We start from the raw sequence: 21,328 nt of genomic DNA, 5'->3' as shown, positions 1-21,328 counted from the left end.
ACTTTTTGTAAGATAAGGTGCCCCTAGAGCCGCTAGTATGTGGAGGTGCAGGGAACTGGACCAGAGTTATTAAAATCAAATCATCCTTGCATTTAGGAAGAGACAAGACTAAGAACCTGCGACATTTGGTGCTCACGTCCTTCACTTTTTTTCTATCCGTGATAACTCATTTCACATTCTTCTTTATAAGTGCTACTCTTTCAAATTTGCAAGTATAAAAAAAAAGATAAAGTTTAGAAACGCAATTTGAAGTAACGGTCATCCAAAAGGGATTAAAGTGTGATTTTTGTTTTATTTTTAAGGGATTGAGGCAACATTTTCTTTAGCTACCATGGAAGTTTTTTCCCATAAAATCTGGCTGAAAAAGAAATCATCCACATATCAACATCAAAAGTACAACTATTACCCTATGATTTTGTACTTATCTCTTTAACTATTCCTACTCTGAACATTTTTGCTTTTGTGAAGAGCAAAATTATGAGCTCTTGGCTATCACTGTCTGGTGCTGTTAGTAAGATTTTATATTTGTTCCGGGCACTCTCTGTAATTTTTACATGTGGCTTGGGGGCGGGGAGAAAGGAGTAGAGCGGATTATAAAACACAAAACAAATTTAAGAATATGTAAGAGGAATAGAGTGGGACAGAAATAGAAACCCACTGGCAGGTCCTGGGTGTGTTTGCTTACAGGATACTCTAATGTAAAATCTACCGAGGAGCTGCTTTTTGAAGAGAAAGAAAGAAGACTTATGAAACTCACCTCCTAGGACAAATGAAGGCCATGTAGTTGGAGGTAACGATCTACAGACAGTGTCCTGGTACTAAGGGAACGCCTGTCTCCCATCTGAGTTCATGCCCCATGTCTCCATTAACCTGCGACGAATACCTGGGTGCACTCAAGTTCTCTTGAGGAGAGAAGAACACTCCAGACCTCTTCCAAGAGGACTCACAATCTAACAGCACCTGGGTTCCCCAAACACACTTCACACAAATCCATTAGGTGCCGAGAGCCAGCCTGCTTTATAAATGCATTTGGTGTAATATAATGGAATTAACCCAACATTTCTATTTTCATCCTCAAAGTACATTAGGAGAATTATAAATTTCCCAGTTGACAACAGATGAAAATGAACGCTGTCCTTATTTACTCTGGGTGGAAACAAACAGGGCAAAGGAAGGATACTTTTCTTAAAGCTTCATCCAAGGTCAGATTTTGTTCTCTGTAATTTCTGGCTTCCTATCCCAGAGCCAATCTTATTTTCTTTGTCTTTTCCTTTTTTTTTTCTTTCTGGATTTCCAATAAAATAACTGAAACTAGAATTATGCTAAAAAAAAAAAAAAAAATCTCAAGGATATTTTTAAGTCCCCAAGGTAAAGAAACTGCCTAAGGGGGTCAAGAGTGTGCAGACCAGATTTTTTACAGCATGTGCTATTTCGCATTTTGAAGAAGGCAATTAGTTATGCTTGTGTATTAGTGGCTGCCCCTTTTTCTCCATAACTCAGGTGATAAAAAGGGCCTTGAAGAGGGCATATTTTAAGTGGGAAATTTACTACCCAAAAAAGGAATGATTCTAATTTAGAGTCACCGGGAAAGCCCTTTCTATAGATGCAGTTAAATTTCACAGCTGCAAAAGCTTGGCCTCGCTGTTTCCAACTCTCACTGCCATTTCTAGCTAAGTCATCGTTAGCTTAAAGATAGAGTTAAATAACCTGATAAAATAACCTGAACACGGGAGTTTTATCTATTTAAAGCAATCCAAGGGAGCACAATATTAATTTGGTGGCCATGGAGTATGTGTAAGATGCAGAGCTGTGCGTGGTGATAACCTTGAAGAATCTACACTTGGGAAAAAAAAAAAATAAAAGGGAGAAGGACAAATTCACCTGTGTGTTTGGCGTGATGGGACTTTCAAGTTCCTAGTTACTAGTAGGTCATTTTTGTCACAGCAGCATGTACGAAGAACTGTTGACAGTTAGGGATTTTTATTACATGAGTTTGAAGGTTGGATCCATATTTTAGGTTATAGAAAGCCAAGTTGATTTTTGAGATATGTCTTGACTTGCTACCTATGCTTAGCAAAACCACACTAGGAATTTTTTAAGGCAATTTAAAATAAGTGCTGTGAAAATCTCTGTACCCCAAGATCCCACCATAAAAATGAAATAAAAATACATGGGGTCCAAAGAAAAGATTCATTCCATGGCCACATATCCTTAAAATCTAAAATGGAATTGGAGGGCTTCTTTCTCAGAGTATAGATTCTCGTTACTTCCTCTTCAAGAGAAGCATATCTAAAAGGTTATTGATTTGGTTCTGAAGGACAGAGCGTTTATTACGGAGGAAGCCATGGCGGAGTACGAGTGTGAGAAATTAATGATGGCTTTGTAAGTGTCCATGCTGTGGTGTGGAACCAGTGGGGCAACTGTCAATCTATATGATAATACATTCCCAAACTTCATAAAACCAGTGAGGTGAAAACGCATTGATTTTTGGGGGGGAGCTAAATAGAATTTATCAAAAGGAAAGGGCAAGAAGTTGACTGAAGTTAACACCTCAGGCTGCAGAGTAGCCCACACCTCACTTTTTATTTGGTTGAGGAGTTTATGATGTGACGTGTACAATTTCTTGTTTTTATTTCTGGCCCCCAAGGAGAACAGAGCATGCGTCATATACATCTTTGGAATCTGTGAAATACTGAAAAAATTAAAAAAGAGAAAAGGAAACACATTCTATCTGTACATTTTTAAATAACCATCTATCACCTAAGCTTGAACTCTGGCTTCAGAATCCCCCCTTCATGCTCGGCCAGATTCAGGAACAAAAGAATGGCTTCCTGGTTCTAAGTACATTATCTAAGTTCTTTATGCAATTCTGATTGTATTAGAACTAGCATTACAGGGAAAAATCGCCACACTGTATCTAAGGGTTTATTTCCTATCAGTACACAGGGATTTATACAGAGTGCCGCAAGGTGAAAACTGTTTGAATATGTTTCAAATGATATTGGAAAAAAGCAACTACCGTTGGTTTACATCTTTACCTGTAAAATCCCCTCAACCCTAACAGTTGTAGGTAAATTCAAGGCAAGCCTTTTCGCTCCCTTTTCTTCTCTGGAATCCTCCCCTTATTCATTGAGTTTTTAAGATGTATACGGCTTAAAAAAGAAAGGGTGTGAATTCTAGGAATATGTATAAATAATTCTTTATAGATGGTGCCCATGAGACCAGCGAGAATTCCAACCATGGAACATTTGCTAAAACAGCTTGTTTAAGATATGCCGTAAGTTCTTGGATTACAAATGATTTTATTTATTAGGCAATCAAAGTGCCTGCATTTAAATAGTACCTGACACACACTGAAGTGGAAAAAGTACATCAGTAAATGGATTCAATGTATGCCTTTATGAAAACTTCTGAAAGTAATTTCCCAACAAATAAGCACCTTTAGAGTGCTGAATGTACCAAGTGTCAGAATTCCGTTAAAATTCAAAAGGAGTCAAGTGCAGATTTTTCCTTGAGAGGACACCTTGATTAGCTACCTGAACTGAGACATAAGGAAGACGCATCCCCTTGTCCTCACTGTAGAATAAATTATTTCACAATTAAACATAAATTTAAATGCAACACAGTGACATCTTTTAGAATATACGCGACTTACCCAGGAAATGATGTGTTTTCAACACGGTTTGGAGAATAAACGATATTTAGCTATGCTTTTGTATTTACAACAAGCTGCCTGCCTGCCTGCCAATTTCTTTCTTTTATTTTTTAAAGGCAAGAAAATACTTAGAGCTGCTCTAGTAGAGGTTTATACTATTTATGGAAACCTGCTTAACTGATCTATTTGTAAACATTCTAACGGTAATTCTTTTAGCAAACACACAATATATTCATAACAAACCACATAGCATCTGATGTTTTCTCAATAAATCCACCATACCTAATGCAATTTATCTTTTAAAAAATGTTTTGGACTCAACACGGTTCTGAGTTGCTAAGAAAGCCACAAATAAGCACCTTCTCTCTTTAATGACTTGCTTAGGCTTCCCTATATTTACTGCTTAATGATCGGAAGCATTCAATTTTCAAAATTTCATTAAAACACATTCACAAAGCTGATGGATAAAGCAACAGTGATTTGTGACAGAAGGTGTGGGAAGCCGTGAACCTACATAGGTACCAAGGAGAAAAATAAACATAGACGAGAATACTTTTTTGAAGACAAGTCTCTTCCTATTTGTCATTATTAAACTCCAGAGCATCTGTTCCAAGTTTGATCTCCAATACGGATATGAGGCATTGCCGCCTGGAAATGAAAGTCTAAGATAAGGTAGGATTCTTAAGAGTTCTTCATGAAAAAAAATAACCCAGGTTGCCATTTACTGGGAAGAGGAAATCAATACAAAGACCTAGAAACTTGTGGAGAGAGGACATTTTCTAGGTATAGGTCATAGTTTATCAAGTTGCTTCTTTTGCAATGCAATTTACTTGCTAATAAGACCAACTGACGATGCCTGAAGAGTGTGCTATCATCAAAATGTGATTTTAAAATTCTCTCCTCATTTTTTGTGTGTTTGAGGTTTGCTGGTTTATTTTCCCCCAGCTCAGCGTGGGTAGACAAGGTCGATTTAAAAGAAAATGAATGGTTTTTATATGCCTCTTTATTAAAACACAAAAACATCCCAAGCCCCACATTGTGCAGTACCCAGAACATTAAAAAATATTTAAGAAGCAGGCCTACCGTTCTCATCATCTGACTTATTTTCGTTGTCAGAATCAGTCAAGGTAAGGGCCGAGTTTTCACGACTGGACAGGCCGGAACTGCGCCTGGATTTTATCCCTCTCCCCCACAATCGGATGGCATGTTCTGGAGACATCCCTCCCTCTGTATCGGAGTCGGCGTCAGACCCTGTGCTCAGAGAGTAGCCCTGGTGAAGGATCCCCATGTCGGAACAGTAGCCGCTTCGGTGCGGGGAGGGCTCACAGATCCCCAGCTCTGCAAGGGTGAAGTTAGTTCCTAGGGTGACAGCAACAAAGAGACTGATTAAAATTTGTGAAAAGCTTTCAAACTTCAAATTTATTCTTACAAAAAGCAGACAGACATTTTCCTGTTCAAAAAATATACCTGATTTGCTGTAGTATACAGCTAAGCAAGAGTATTTAGGATACTGGGGTATATTTGAGAACAAGAGCAACAAAAAAGTAAACGTCTAAGATTAATTTTAATCCTAGAACAGAATGCTCAGATTTTATTTGAAAAATTTTTAAGTATTTACTGTTGTCTAGGTAGCACCATGTAGCTGATAAAAACACTGGATTTATAAGAGGAGCTAATATATACCAAGCACGTGCTTTGCTCCAGGCATCTTTTATTCTGCAACTTTTAATTTACATTTAAAATTTTCACAACGACCTTATGATGATGATAACATTACTGGAATCATTCTGTCAATAAGGAAACTGAGGAACAGAGAATTTAAGTGACTTACCCAAGGTCACACATCTAGACTGTAGTAAAACCTGGATCTGATCCTTGAGCAGTCTGTCTTCATGTCAAAGAAGCTTAATCCTCCAATAAATGGGAGTGGTGGCCAGGATACCTGGGGACCAGTCCTAGCTTTCCACTGGTAAGCCTCATTGTGGCAAGTCTCTCTTAACAACTTGAGCCCCAGTTTTCTCTTCTGTAAAATCTGGGTATTAATCTCTTAAATTCCTCTCAGAATCACTGTGTGTTTTATATGTGATAATACATACACCCAAGTTTGTTCTTTTTTTTTTTTAAGTGAGTATAGGTAAGGTGTTAATTAAATGAGCATCCTAGAGATGGAGTTAGTCCACTTTTATTTTGTTTTTTAATTAATTGTTATTGGAGTATAGTTGACTTACAATGTTGTATTAGTTTTAGGTGTACAGCCAAGTGAATATGTTTTTTATATATATATATATATATATATATATATATATCCATTCTTTTTCAGATTCTTTTCCCATATAGGTCATTACAGAGTATTGAGTAGAGTTCCCTGTGCTATACAATAGGTCCTTATTAGTTATCCATTTTATATATAGTAGTGTGTATATATTAATCCCAATCTCCTAATTTATCACTTCCCCCCACGTTTCCCCCTTGGTAACCATAAGTGTGATTTCGAGATATGTGAGTCTGTTTCTGTTTTGTAAATAAGTTCATTTATATCATTTTTAATTAGATTCCACATATAAGTGATATATGATATTGTTTTTAAATGGTATCAATTTCTTTTTGCTAATATAATTTAAAACCACAAGTGGGTTTTATCAAGGACAGTGAATGTGTGCACATGTGGGGAGTGCAGGGGTGGGCCTGTGGTTTGAAGGGAAGCAGAAGAGAATAGGCATTTATTGAACACGTCTACGCCACCATGTATTGGGCATGGGGCCAGGTACTCTTAATAGGTTTTATCTCATTTCAATCTCATAAAAGCACAGCAGTTTAGGTGTTAACCACTTTACAGGGAAGCTAAATACTGTCTCCAAGGTCACACCTGGGCAAGTGGCAGATCCACGAATCACCTCTACATCTGCAGACCCCAAGCCTACGCTCTCTCTGCAACGTCAAATGGTCTCAATCAAAAACCAATTGGGCAACATTTTTGTACAGTGAATGCTTTATCTATCTGTGTGCTTTAACATTCAGCTTCTTAAAAAGACATTTTAGGGCTTCCCTGGTGGCGCAGTGGTTGAGAGTCCGCCTGCCGATGCAGGGGACACGGGTTCGTGCCCCGGTCCGGGAAGATCCCACATGCCGCGGAGCGGCTGGGCCTGTGAGCCATGGCCGCTGAGCCTGCGCGTCCGGAGCCTGTGCTCCACAACGGGAGAGGCCACGGCAGTGAGAGGCCCGCGTGCCGCAAAAAAAAAAAAAAAAAAAAGACATTTTATGGTCTCACTGCATATTAGATGGACTCATGTGGTCCACTGTATTTACTGACATGTAAATCTGATTTTTTAATTCTTACCCAATTTATGGGCAATGAAATAAATGTAATGAAGAAATGCACTTTTATGCTATAAGTGAAGAAAGTCTTCTAAATAACACCAAAGCCATGGGCTTACTCACTCTCTCTATATTGATTACATTAGAGCCACTCATGTCTCCAAACTCATGATATAATTAACACTATGATCATCTACATTCATGATATCATTTCTCAGATTTTATTTTTAAAAAGCCCCAAATAACTGTTTATATTAACCTAGTATAGTATTAATTTGTGATAGGCACAAGTGTTTTTATTCTGAGGCTTTCCTTTCCCTTCTCTACTGCACACTGAACTTCCACAGCTTATTTCACTGTGTAAATGGGATCAAATCCAATACTTGACACAATTGTTTCTGGAGAGTGAAACCTGTTCATTGGAGAGCCAACCCAAGCAAATACTTCTGTGGGGGGTGGGGTCATTTCCTACTACCTGTCCAGGGAAGAGGGGTGTTTCCACCACCACTCAGTGCAGTTCTAAGTGTTTATTCCCTGGGCACAGTTTCATGATGCTGTCTGAAATTCTCTACCCAATGTATTCTGTTCCAGTTTGCGTCCTTGGCAATTAGGTATTGTCTTCTAATTGTACACTAAAATGTATATTTCAGTTTCAGTAGTCTATAAAACTAAAGTTATTGAGTTCATATATATCTGATATGATAATACTTTTCTCTCCATTGTTGCTTTTCTCATTCTTCAGTCATTGGAAAAAGTCATTTCATATGAGCATTCTCCCATCTTGTCTTCAGAGCTCACATTCATTCTGGAGGGTCATGAGGGATATTGCTTCCTTTTCCTCCAATAAAGGAAAACAACCCAAACTAAAACATACATGTTTTTATTCCACATGTGGGAATTTTGAGCTCTATGATTCCATGTGAAATGGAGTGTGTATGTATTAAGGCAACTTTCCTGATGGTTTTCTCACATCTCATTATCCGGGACTAGCTTCAAAGACCTCCTCAGGAAAAGAGAAATAGCCCTGTGAGCAAAGGAAGCCTCAGCTTCCTGAGGAGCCCACGTGCTCTTCAATCTGGGTATTAGAAGTCACAGACAGGGAGCCTAGGGCATGGGGAACTGTGGAATAAATGCGGTGCCCCTTCTTTGGTTACGACATTTACTTGATGATAAGAAATAAAAATACTTTTCTGTTAAAACAAACTTGAGAGCTTCATAAATCAGTGAAAATTTGCATGCATTTTTCAAGTAATCACAATGTTAGAAAAGAAAAAAGTGTACTTCAAGAGCTTCAACTTCAAGCTTACATACCTGAAGCTGTCAACAAGAAACACTGTAAATTGAAGGTATTATACCAAATTCACCAGAAAAAGTTAAATAAGTTCACACTTATAGAAAGGCAGGCTTTCCCCTAAAAACAGAATTGTTTCTGCAAAAATATTCCCTTCTAAACTCCTCAGCTTCATCTTCCACTAGGACCACACTTCCCCAATGTTACCCGCTCCCCACAATTCCTAGTTTGGTACCTTATTGTCCTCAACAAACTCACAGAAGAGAAACCTCACTCTAAGTACCTGGGGCAGATTTTGGACCAAGTCTTTCCCAAATTTGCTGGTTTAATATATGAAGCTGGAGAGCCATAGACATAGTAGAAAGGAAAGACTGGTCTAACATTTATTAAATCACTCAACAAATATTTATTGTTCCTAGTGCTGTGCTAGGCCTTGGAGATATAACAGTGAGAAGTATAAAAATACAGTCTGTGACATTTACAGTCTAATCGGGAAAGGGGCATTAATCAAAGAATCACATAAAAAAGTACAATCTATACAGTGATAAATACTATAGAGAAAAGGGCCAGGGAGCCATGAAAGGTCATCCGGTGCTCCAACCCTTCATCCTGTCGCAGCTTGCCCACCAGATGTTCACCTAGTGGTAGACACGAGGGACTGGGAGTTTACTCCACAGAGAAGTTATCACGTCCCCTTCCATTTGCTCTTACCATACCCAGTTTCCCAAGCACTCCTCCATGTGAATTTATTTCAGACAAACATTTTTCATGTATTTTGGCTGAGACGAAGTCCTCATGTTATACCACTTTGCTTAGCATGTAAATAGTACAGGGGAATGTTAATATTATGTCAACTTATTGTTTTACACTTACTTTGCTCATTGATGGAAGACTGATTTGGCTCTAATTCATCTTGTATAATTATGTCTTTATTAAGCTCCATGGCAGCTTTGAATAGAAGAGAGAAACTAGTCACTGTGTGATTCTCCAAGCTAAGGTTTCTAGTGGAAAGCAGTCAACATTTCACTCCTTCTTTACTATCTTGCAGAGGATAAAAAGAGGCACAATACTGCAGCATTCATGGAACACATATTCACCCTCTATCTGCCTCCAACCTCGCCAGATCACTAATTAAAGCGGGTGTGGACGATGTCTCCAACTCCTTCCATCTCCGGTGAGTGTTTTATGGCTGTTGCCAATACACTGCTTAATGTGGCCCCATATTACATTGTCAAGGCCAGAGTCAATATTTTGATAGATGAATGATTACACAAAAGCAATTATATTTATATCATGGAATTTTATTATAATTTAAGGTGTTATCAATGTCTAAATATTGACACTGAGAGAACAGCAATGTCTAAAAACTGTTAGGTGATCAGGATAGCAGAACGCAAGTCTTTAAAAATAACTCCATGGATAAGTCTCTTTTGCTTTAAGGTGTCTTTTTTTTTTTTTTTTTAAATCGTAATCTCAGTGTATGACCCGGATCCTTTCCAAAACTTTTTTAGAGAAAAATTTTACAACAGGTATCAGGAGTCATCCTTTGACCAGCTAATTTTATTTGGGGAAAAAAATCCTAAGGAAGGATGTGTCAGTGCACTGTGATCTTGGCTTTATTTTCTAAGTTTTTCCCAACTTCTCGCATTTTGAAATAACCTTTAAGTAGGAAAAGCACATATGTCGCTAAGTCAGAATTATCATGTCATGGTAATACCAGCGAATACAAATAGCACTGAAAATGTCAGCATTTGAACAGATTTTTACTATGAGGGCAGGAAGATAAAAGTTAACCGTAGTAATGGGGGTGGGTACAATACAGAAAACTTTTATTATCTAAATGTTTACTATGTGAGTCCCCTGAGTTTAAGAGAAGAAATTTCACACGGGAGAGCAGAAGTTGCTATAACATGAAACTAGTCAATAGTGATCACTTACGAAATTAATCCCCACCTATCCTCACCCACTTACTACTCGTATCTCTTCTCATATCAACCACCGTATTAATGTCTATATCATCAATTAGTTGCTGATAACAGGAAGTAATATGGTGCCAATCTGAGATTAAATTATAAAACTTGTGAAGATGCAGATATCCATGAAGTCAATAAAAGTGATGCTAAAAAACACTAGGATTGTAATCAAGGACATAAGATAACAAAGATTTAACAGAATTAAGCTGTTAACAACAGAAAACAGAAATTAATGTCGGCATGATCAAAAGATGATGGACTTCTGGTTCTAGATTAAGATAAAATTTCCCACGTCTCTCTACACTTCCCACTAAAGACCGCTAAAATCCCTGGACAGTACAAGCAAAAACTACATAAAATGAGTCTAAAAGAGGATGAGAAGAAGACAGATCTATTAGGGTCCTGGGACCTGAGGAAAAACGTAGCTGAGTTCTCTGGGTTTTCTTTTTGCCTCATATATCCCAGACGTGGTGCTGGAGAAATCTGCAAATTGGAAATACCAATGGAAGCAGATAAAATAAACCCAAAGTAAAGCCTACTTCTATGAGGGGTCCTTCCCCACCTCCACAAACACACCAGGGTGGAATCAAAGAAGACTGAGTGGTGAGGTGGAACTTTCACTGTCACCCAGTGGCAAAGAGCTTTCCCTGATTCCCTGCAAAGGTGTCACTGGAGTCCATGAGGGGATTCTAGACTTCCACCTACACACAGTGGTACTGAAGTACCCCTCCCTCTCCCTGCTGAAGTCAGAGGAGGATAAATGTTAAATCTAGTTTCACCACCACTGGAGGACTCATGAGGAACTCTAAGGAGGTGCCCCTCTCCCTCTCAACCAGGTTGGTATCTGCAGGGTCCCAGTGGCGAGGCTGAAAACCCAACTCTGCCCAGTAACAAGAAGGCATCCCTCCCCACTTCACCCCAATTCCCGCCCTTGTCAAAGTGGGTCACGTGAGGAGCCTGGACTTTCACCTCCACCTGGCAGTCAAGCCTCAGGGTCCCACTTTCCCCACTGGCTTGGTGTCAGAGGAAGCCTGCTGAAACAGAAGATTTAAGTAAGATCCAGATTTTCAAAACATAATACTTCAAATAGCCAGTATACAATACAAAAATCATTCATCATACCAAGAACCAGGAAAATCTCAACTTGAATGAGGAAAGATAATTATTTAAATAAAAGGTTAATGAGAGGCCCTTTGGAAAATTAATGAATCCATCAAATATTTTTTTTGCAAAATATGACCCCCTGTGATCATGCTGCAAAACGCCACTAGGAATGAAAGATGTAATGTTGTACAGTCATACAATTGTGCCATAAAATGCATATCATGCCCCACACAAATTGTTATTCTTTATCCTTTTGAATAATTATAGCACATTTGGAATAATAAATTGTATTAAACATAAAATAAAATATACTCTTGATAATCAATCTTATTTTCTCAAGATAAAGTCACAATAAATTATTCTTACTATTTAATATGAAATATTGCTTCTTTCTAAACACTGATTCCTTTTGGAAGTGGCCTTTTTTCTAGGATCATTTATCCTGAGACAAAGAGAATCTCTTGTAAATAAACACGGGTCACTTTTCTCAAGCAAATGTTAGACTCTACACGTTAAAGTCAGGAATGAATACTCACTCCAAACTTTTTAGCAGATATTTAAGAAAAAAACACAAATTATAATGTTATAATTCTCTTTATCAAAGAAAGTGAATTTAATCAGATGCTATAAGCTTTTGCAAAATAGAAACCCATCAAGAAAAATATCGAAATTATAAGAGATAAAACATAACTTTCATTTCAGTTTGATTCATCAAAATGTATCACCAAATTATTATCTTACATTGAATGTCAATACTTTAAATTTTGAGCAATTAAAGATATGTGTAAGCTACACCAAAAAATCAGTCGAAATCAGTTACCAACATTATCTAAAATATTATTTTCATAAAAATTTAAAATCTACATATTTGTACATGCAATGGTAACAATTTTGAAAGCCAATGAAGGAACTACTTATGAATTCTAAATTTTATGCTTGTGTATTCTAAAATTCTTCACATCAACTCTCTCTTAATGCCCTTCTAAACTTCATCTGATTTTACACATTCAGATAGTTTCCCAAATGTTGACAAAACTGTTCACAAAAAATCCTGTGGCTTAAAACTACAGAGTAGATGTACATGCATTATTATTCATAAAATTTAGGTCCAATATTTATATTTCAAAAATACACCTTAAGAATCGAAATTTTCTGTTGTGTAGAGCACACAACACAATATTTTGGTATTTCTAAACTTGTATAATAATTATTTTGGTCTCTATCTGAATCTCTGTCTGACATGTCACAACTTATCCAATTCGTAACTAGAATCACTCCAATGTTAATAAACACATTCCAAATCAAAGAAACACCAAAGGCTAGTGAAGAGAGGAGAGTTTCCAATATTTGAGGTTTTTCCTGTAAGCTTTACCCCTTCAAAGCCGAAGGTGAATGTGGCATTCTCCTCTGATATGGCATTTTCACACATTCCAACCTGAACAAAGCCCAACTTGGAAAACCCAAAAGCGACTACAACAAAGCATCCTGCTGAACAACTGCCAGTTCAGAAATAGAAAGGAAATGCTCCAGCTAGCTGGAGACTCTCTTCTGCTGATGAAAATTCCAAGATTAAAAATCATTCCAGTATTAAAAACTATACCAATCAGTTATCCTATGTAAGAGAATTACAAAGGCATACAGTCATCTGACCCTGTGAGACTCCGCTTCTCCAGTTTTTTTATTAATTAGAAAAAATAAAGAAATCAAAGGACAATAGTGGGTTAGCTCCAATGGTCTAGCTCTTCTAAGTTTGAGAACGTAAGTAGCCTACTTTTACTGAGGACTTCAGAACGTGGCAGGCGCTGTCCGAAATGCTTTTATATACAGTTTTCCAATTCATTAGGACCGCAACCCTGTAAAATAGTCACTATGTATACGGCCTAGGGTTAAAGTGCGAGTTCCAGTGTCTGTTTTAAAAATACTCGTTGACCATATATTCTCAGAATTAATTACTTCTGATGAGTCTCCACTTACTCATTTGTAAAATAGACGTAAAAATAGCACCTGCCTTCATAAGATTCTTGTGAGCATTGAATTAGATAAGGCAGGTAAAAGTGCTTAGAACACTACCTGCCACATAGCAATCACACAACAAATGTACATAATATAATGATCATCATCAGCTTACAAATGAAGAAACTTTGCTTTTTTAAAAAAAAATACAGAATTATTAGCTCTTTTCTTTTTCTTGAGTTGATTTTGAAAATTTTGGAACAATACATTTTTCTAGGAAAGTGCCCATTTCATCTATGTCTTCAAATGGATTGGCACCAAGTTATCCAAATATTTTTAAGTCCCTTCAAATTTCTGCTAGGTTTGTATCAATAGGATGCTGTCTTTTTTTTTTTTCATTCCTGACATCATTTCTTTGTGCTTTATTTTAACTGGATTGGTTTTAGCAGTGATTGAATAATGGTTTTTGTCTTCCAAAAAAACAAATTTTTGCTTTTCTGATTCTATCTACTATCTCTACATATTTTCTAGTTTATTTATACTTACGTATACAAATTATCCCTTTTCTCTTTCCTTCTTTGAGTATACTCTATTGATCTTTTCCATATCTTTAAAATTTGATTTCTTACGTCATAGTATTCGGCCGTTTTTCCTTTTTATTGTATGCATTTTAGGCTATATATTTCTCTCTACAGACCACTTTCACAGCATCTCAGAGGTTTTCATTCACAACATTCTCACTGTTGTTTAGATCTAAATATTTTCATGTTCCTGATTAACCTATTTATTAAATTTCCAAATGTATTGGGATATTTTGTATACATTTTGATCTCTAATTTAATTGTATTTGGCTAGAGAGCATCATGTTTATGTTACTAAACTTTTGAACAATTTTTACATTTGCTTCATAGCCTGCTAAATTTTTATAAGTATTTCATGTGTATTTGAGAAGAAAACATGTTCTCTAATTACTGAAATCAAGATTTTATATATGTCAATTAAACAAAATTATTAACCATGCGTTCAATTTTTCTACATGGTACTAATTTGCCATTTGATTGTCTTACCAAGAATTGACAGTTATATGATGAAATTTCCTACTATGATGGGTGTTTTCCCCCATAGCTTTATCCATATTTGCTTTATCTCTATTTAAGGCTATATTATAGGTACATATATGTTTAGAATAATTATAGTTTTATCATCAATATGTAGTGATTATTTCTAATAAATTTTTGAGATAATATTATTTTGAGATAATATCTAATAAATTTTTGAGATAATATATGTTTTTTAATATTAATTATATTTCACAAGGAATTTGTCCATTTCATCTAAATTGTCACAGTTTATGACAATGTCCTTGATTTGGGATATTTGTGTATTCCCTCTTTTTTTTCTTGATTATTCTAACTATGGCTTTATCAATTTTATCAGTTTTTCAGAGGACCGGCTTTTGGCTTTAATATTTTCATTTCTTTTCTATTTCTTTAATTTTTGCTCTTATCTTGATTATTTATCTCTATTTATTTTGGGTTTCATTTCCTCCTCCTTTTCTAGGTTCTTGAGGTAGAAATGTAGATCACTGATTTGAAAACAATTTTTATTTCTTAAATAAAAATACAAACTTATCATCTTCCCCTCTTTAGCTGCATCTCACGAATTTGGATACATTGTACATTCATTATCATTCAATTCCAGATATTTTCTAATTTCTCTTGTACTTCTTCGATACAAGTGTGTAGTTTTATTTCCACATATTTCGGACTTGTCTAGATTTCTTTACTAATAATGATTTCTCACTTAAGTACTTGGTGGACAGAGAACAAATTCTCTAGGATTCCCTCTTGAAATTAACTGAGACTCACTTTGTAGGCCAGAATACAGTATACGTTGCTGAATGTACCACTGAAAAATACAGTGTATTCTAAAGTTGTATGTAGTGGTCTATAAATGTCTATAAGGTCAAGATGATTAAAAATGGTGTTCTCTACATCCTTACTGATATTTTTAGTCTAGATGTCCTATCGGTTACTGAGGAAAGGGTTAAATCTGTAACTAATTATGTATTTTTTCTTTCTCCATTTACTTTTGTCAATTCCGCTCCCCCGCTCCCCTGCCACCTTTCTTCTTCATGGGCTTCTTTTTGAAACTATATTATTAGACACATACAATTTTTTATCACCAGGGCAAATTGACCCTTTTATCAATTTCAAATATCCATCTTTTTCTCTGGTAATACTCGTGGTCTTAAAGTGTATTTTGCCTGATGCGAAACTGTTCAGCTTTCTTAAGCTTACTGTTAACAGTGAACATATTATATGTGTAATTTCCTTCCTTTGCTTTCAACTGTTCTGTGTCTTTGTATTTAAAATGTGTCTCTTGTAGACAGCATATATTTGGAACTTGCTACTTAACTACTCAGACAATCTTTTCCTTTTAATTGGTCCGATGGTTCATTTATATTAATGTAATTTTTGATACGGCTGGATTCAGGTTCACCATCTTGCTGTTTTTCCTGTTTGTCCCTTTTCTGTTGTTCCTTTCTGTATTTCCTTCTCTACCTTCACTTGGGTTAATAATTGTTTTTTAAATTCCACTTTAATTGTTCTATTGGCTTTTAAGCTATCACGTAACATAATTTTTTTAGTGGCTGCTTTAGGGATTACAATATGTATGTTACATTAGTCTATTTATAGTTCTAATCTTACTTGATATACGCTGTTCCTCCAATTTCTGTGAATTTATGATTTATTCTAAAAAAATTCTCAGCCATTGTCTTTAAATGTTAACTCACTCCCATGATCTTTACTGTCATCACTAATTTAAACTAAGACCATCCTTCTCTCCTAGTGTCTCTATTATATTTTTAACATTTTTTCTTTCTGTGCCATCTCTTGCCAATTTCCTCTGGTTTTCTTTTCATTTGGCCAATTCTCTTTGTAATTGTGCCTGATCTCATATTTACTGCATGTACTAAACCTTTTATTTCAACAATTATGTGTTTCATTTATAAAATTTATATAGCTTTCTAAGTGTTTCTGTTCCATTTTTCTTGCTAATTTGCATATTATACACAGTTGAAAGTATGTATCTGACAAATTCTAACATTTTAGGACTTTAAAGATCAAAACTGGTTGTTCGTTGATTTGCTCACTCCTAATTATAAAGGTCTGTTTTCTTACATACTTAATTAGATTTAATTTTAGCTGACATGGGTTTATTTTTATTTTTAAAAATCACAAGGGCCTAAATTGAGGATTCTTGCCTCCTGAAAAATGTGTATTTGCTTCCTTTCAGGCCAAGTGATACCAGTCACCACATGTCTCTTGTCAATTTCCAGCTGAATGCAGGAATCTCAGTTTCATGCCCTCCCTCTTGCTCTGAGTTCAGGTCCAATCTCCCAAATACTCTGAGAGCAACGCTTGCCCTCATTAAAGGCCTACTGTTAGCCTGCAATTCAATCTTCAGACTTCTGACTTCAGCTCCTTTTAGTCCTTATTTTGTTTTGTTTTAGCTGCTTAGAGATTTCTTTTACTTACTTTCAGGACTGTATTGTTGTTGCTTTGATCATGCTAGTTAATATTTCTATGTTTCAATTTTCTCACCTGTAAAATGGAGGAAATTACAGCAGTACTTGCCTCAAAGGTCACTGTGTCGATGAACAAATATTTATAAATGTAGAACATTGTAGAACAGAGTAAGTAGTCAATAAATATTAGCTATTATTATGAATATTACTATTATGTTACCCAGTAAAACTACAAAATGATGGGTATGATTCTATTTTCAAATTTTTTCTACCACTATACAAATGAAATACTTTTTCCAGTTAAGCTGTATATATTTAGGTATATTTAATGCTTATTCCATTATGTAATGTAATATCCTGCTTTCCCAAAGTAATATAAAGAAGATTTGATACGTCAGTAGAGAAGCTACCAATATTAACTGAAATTTTGACAAAGGCATATGACATTTGCATTCTCAGCACTCATGAAGGTCCCTGTCTCCGTCATGCACTTGATGTTTTGAAAACATTTTGACTTTCCCATCACTGAAGAATTATTCTAGATCCCAAGAGTTAATTAACTCATCTACAGTCTGACATCTAGTGAGATGGATAGATCACGGTGTACCACCAAGTGAACATATGTATAGCAGATATTTTGCTTCAGTGACTAATCAGGGTCTACTTCGTAACTGCAAATATTTGGGGGAGAAATGTTAATGATATACTCTTGTTTGTAAATCAGTTCCCTTAAATCAACTGCTTCGTCACCGTTTACTGTTAGGATTTAGATACTTGTCTAAAACCATGTTAAGCATCCAGCCATTGAGCTTGTAGAAAATAGCAAGACCATAGTTTCCTAGTGCCTGTTAGCATCCGTTAAACAGGGAGAGGATAATTGAAACTGAGTCAAGAGTTTTCCTTTTCTTCCTTTCCCACCTTGCTTCCTGCATTTCAAACTCACATCGTAGGTTACAAATACATGTAAAGCTTTAATTACATTTAGCATCTGCCAGCTGTTGACTTACAGAGAGTTGTTGAGTCACATAAATTCAAAGTCAAAAAGAAATTCAGGAATAGAAGGCAGAAGCTTGCCCAATGGGGGAAAAAAATCTTATGTCATCACAACTGAAATACTCTACCATCAGCACTTTTATGTTGGTGGTGTGAGCCACGCTGTAACTAATCAGTCTCAGCAACACCAGAGACTATCTCACCACTAAAATACATGTTCCCAAAGTGGATGGAGCCATCAACCAAAGGGCCTTACAAGCATTGTTTTCAATGTGTGATGGATGTGTTGGCCTGCAACGGAGACAACAACTTCACGGGGATTTCAGTCTCTAGAGGCATCAACTGATGAGTTTTCAAAAACAAGATCTTCACACTATCCACTCAACACTGTCACCAAAGTCAAAAGTGTTAAGTAATTTAATTCAGACACTGCTTACTTTTGGAAGAAATAAGTCCCTGAGAAACTGGCAAGAAGAGCTGCAAACCTTTAACACTGGCCACCATCTGCCACACAATGCAATTTTATGAGGAGAGAACTGTTGGAAGTAATAGTCTTGGTCTTAATAAACATGGATTTAAAAATCCAAATGTCACGTTACAAAAACACAACTAGAAAAATATAATAAGTGGTGTGCACTGTATATATACAGATACATATACACTAACAGGATAAATCTGAACTGGAAAAATCTACACCAAGTTTTTATTAGCAATTACTTCTGGAGATGAAGTTCAGGGTGGGGGTGCATGGAGAAAGAGGATTTGAAACAAATTTCACAAAATAGTAACATTTGCTAATTAGAAATTATGAGTATTATATACTTTATTCTTTGTAATTTTCTGTGGTTTAAGGTTTTTTCCTAAAAATTAAAATAATTTAAAAATAGGAGCCTTGGGCCAATCTAGCTCCATTCCCTACTTTAAAATATTTGCAATATCATAATTTTTCTGTTGTTCAGTCATTCAAAATTTTTATGTTTATATTTTGAGTTAAACTACAAAGAAATGCCTCCAGTTGCATGCCTCTTTAAGTTCCAGTCAATCAGAAATAAATTCATGAAGCAAAAGTAAATGCAATCAATGGATAAATAAACTGTGGTACATTCAGGCAATAGAATATTATGCAGCACTAAAAGGAAATGAACTCTCAAGACATGAAAAGACATAGAGGAGCCTTAAATGCATATTACTAAGTGAAAGAAGCCAATCTGAAAAGGCTATATATGTATGATTCCAACTATGGGACATTCTGGAAAAGGCAAAACTATGGAGACAGTAAAAAGGTAAGCGGTTGCCAGGAATTGGGCAGGGGGAGAAGAACAGGCTGAACACAGAGGATTTTTTAGGGTAGTGAACATATTCTGTATGACACTATAATGATAGAGACACGTCATTATACATTTGTCAAAACCCACAGAATGTACAGCATCAAGAGTGATCTATAATGTAAACTACGGACTTTGGGTGATTATGATGTGCCAATGTAGATCCATCAGTTATAACAAATGTCTATCATTCCAATGGGGAAAATTTACAATGGTGGAGGTTATGCACGTGCGGGGGAAAGGGGCATATGGGAAATATCTGTACCTTCCACTAAGTTTTGCTGTGAACCGAAAACTGCTCTAAGAATTACTGTTAATTAAAAAATAAAAAGTAAATGCAACCAAATCATTATATGACAGATACACTGCCGGGAAACCCTTGCACTTTTCTCCCTAGGAGAACGACTCTACGTTCCTGTGGTTAAGAATACTTCACAAACAAGTAACCCAGAGTTTGAGTTCCTACTCCACCATTTATGGTCAGATCACAAGAAAGTTAATTGACCCCCTCCCCCCGAGCATTAGTCTCCTCATCTATGAAATAGGTTTAATAATACCTATGCTCAGAAGGCTGTAGGGACAAAGTTATCTACGCTCATAAAACACTTAGCAGTGTAGCCAGAACATAGGGGTACTGAATCAAATGTTTTAGACAATACTAGGAACAGCAGCAGGAGCAGAGATTTTCGTGCCCTCACTCGTGGAACCTACACTCATTTGTAACGTATACTGTTATCTCATCACCCAACACCAGAGTGAGGGTTATCCCGAGAAGAAGGACAGCTGACCACATGGGAGCAAACACACGAATACAAGAGAAGAGACATACACCTAAAAGAATAGGACTCTAGGCAAGGAGAACGAAGGTAAAAAGCCCTATTCATTCATTCGTTCATTTGGTGAATATTTGTCAAGTGCTTACTAAGTGTTCAGCCTTATTCTAGGGCTTGGAATATGTCTGCAAACAAAAGAGATAACAATCTCTATTCTTGTGGAGCTTATATTTTAGCTGGAGTAGACAAACAATAAAAAGTTAATGTAATGACTAAGTACTAGTATCTTCAAAGGTGACAAGTGCTATGAGAAAAGAGAAAGTAGAGTAGCGAAAGCCATTTGTGAGTATTTTGAATAACCTGATCTTGGGAAGGCCTCAATGAAAAGGGAGCATTTAGCAAAGGCTGGAAGGACTTGAGGGAGTCAGCTTTCCAATACACGGGGCAAGAAGCAGCCATGTGTGCACAGGTCCCAGGCAGAAGCACACCTGGCATGTTCTAGAACAGCAAGAAGGACTGTGTAGCTGGAATTAAGTGAGCAAAGGTGCAACCTTCAGAGAAAGGGTAGAGCGTTAGCGAGAGCTGAGTCCTGAAGGGCTTTGGGGTGATTTTAAGGACACTGTTCTTTACTCAGAGTGAAACAGAAAGCTACTGCATTGTTTCGGGGGAAAGGAGTGACATCATCTAATTTACATCTTTCGAGACTGCACAATTGTGTTAGAAGACTGGGGCGAGGGATCAAGAGCGTCATCAACCACTCAGAATGCATTTTAAGAGCCCATCACAGCCCATTCCAGATGGAAGCAGAGTGGGATTTCCTGGAGGATTGCATGGGAGGGCGTGGCAGAAAGAAAGAAATTGCAAATGACATCAGTGCTTTGAAACTGAAAACTAGCAGGGAGTTGCCATCGAATGTGATGGGGAAGGCTGCAAGAAGATCAAGCGGGGCGTGTGTTGTGTGTGTGTGCGTGTGTGTGTGTGTGTGTGTGCGTGCACGCATGCGTGCAGAGGATCAGGATTTCAGTCTTGGATACATGAGTTAGAAATATGGGTTAGACATAAAAATGGAGATGCTGAGTTGGTTGATGGATCTATAAGCAACAGGTCTGATACAAGCGAAAGAGATTTGTGAGTCACTGGCATACAGATGCTATTCTATGTCATGGAACTGGACAAGATCACCAGTGTGGAATAACTGTAGGTAGAAAAGAAAAGAATACCAAAGACTGGGTACTGAGTTACTTTTATATTCAGAGGTTGGAGCAAAGAGAAGGAAGCAGTAAAGGAGTATGAAAAAGAACAACCTGTGCAGTAGTAGGAAAGCCATGAGCATGTGCCAGAGGACAATCTAAGTGAAGAAAGTATATCAAAGAGGAGGGAGTGATTAACTGTTTCAAATGTTGCTGACAGGTCA

At 36.7% G+C, this 21,328-nt stretch overlaps 1 protein-coding gene across 5 annotated transcripts in view; it reads right to left on the bottom strand.

Moving 5' to 3' along the window:
* TENM2 (teneurin transmembrane protein 2) overlaps nucleotides 1-21,328 on the bottom strand; it is a gene marked incomplete at both ends in the record, with an annotated part of 991,817 nt that overhangs the window by 910,985 nt on the left and 59,504 nt on the right. For 4 of the 5 annotated variants that reach the window (XM_082650013.1, XM_082650014.1, XM_082650015.1 and 1 more), the window contains one exon: nucleotides 4,739-5,014. In XM_082650013.1, coding sequence (XP_082506139.1) covers nucleotides 4,739-5,014 — 276 coding nt within the window. Of the gene's footprint in view, nucleotides 1-4,738; nucleotides 5,015-9,134; nucleotides 9,210-21,328 lie in introns of all 5 variants that reach the window. The other variant, XM_082650012.1, reaches the window with a different exon arrangement.

This window comes from Grampus griseus (genome assembly GCF_964374135.1).
Source record: "Grampus griseus genome assembly, chromosome: 3".
NCBI classification, from domain to species: Eukaryota; Metazoa; Chordata; class Mammalia; order Artiodactyla; family Delphinidae; genus Grampus; species Grampus griseus.
The sequence above is the reverse complement of the archived record's forward strand: the minus strand, read 5'-3'. Positions and strand labels throughout refer to the sequence as shown.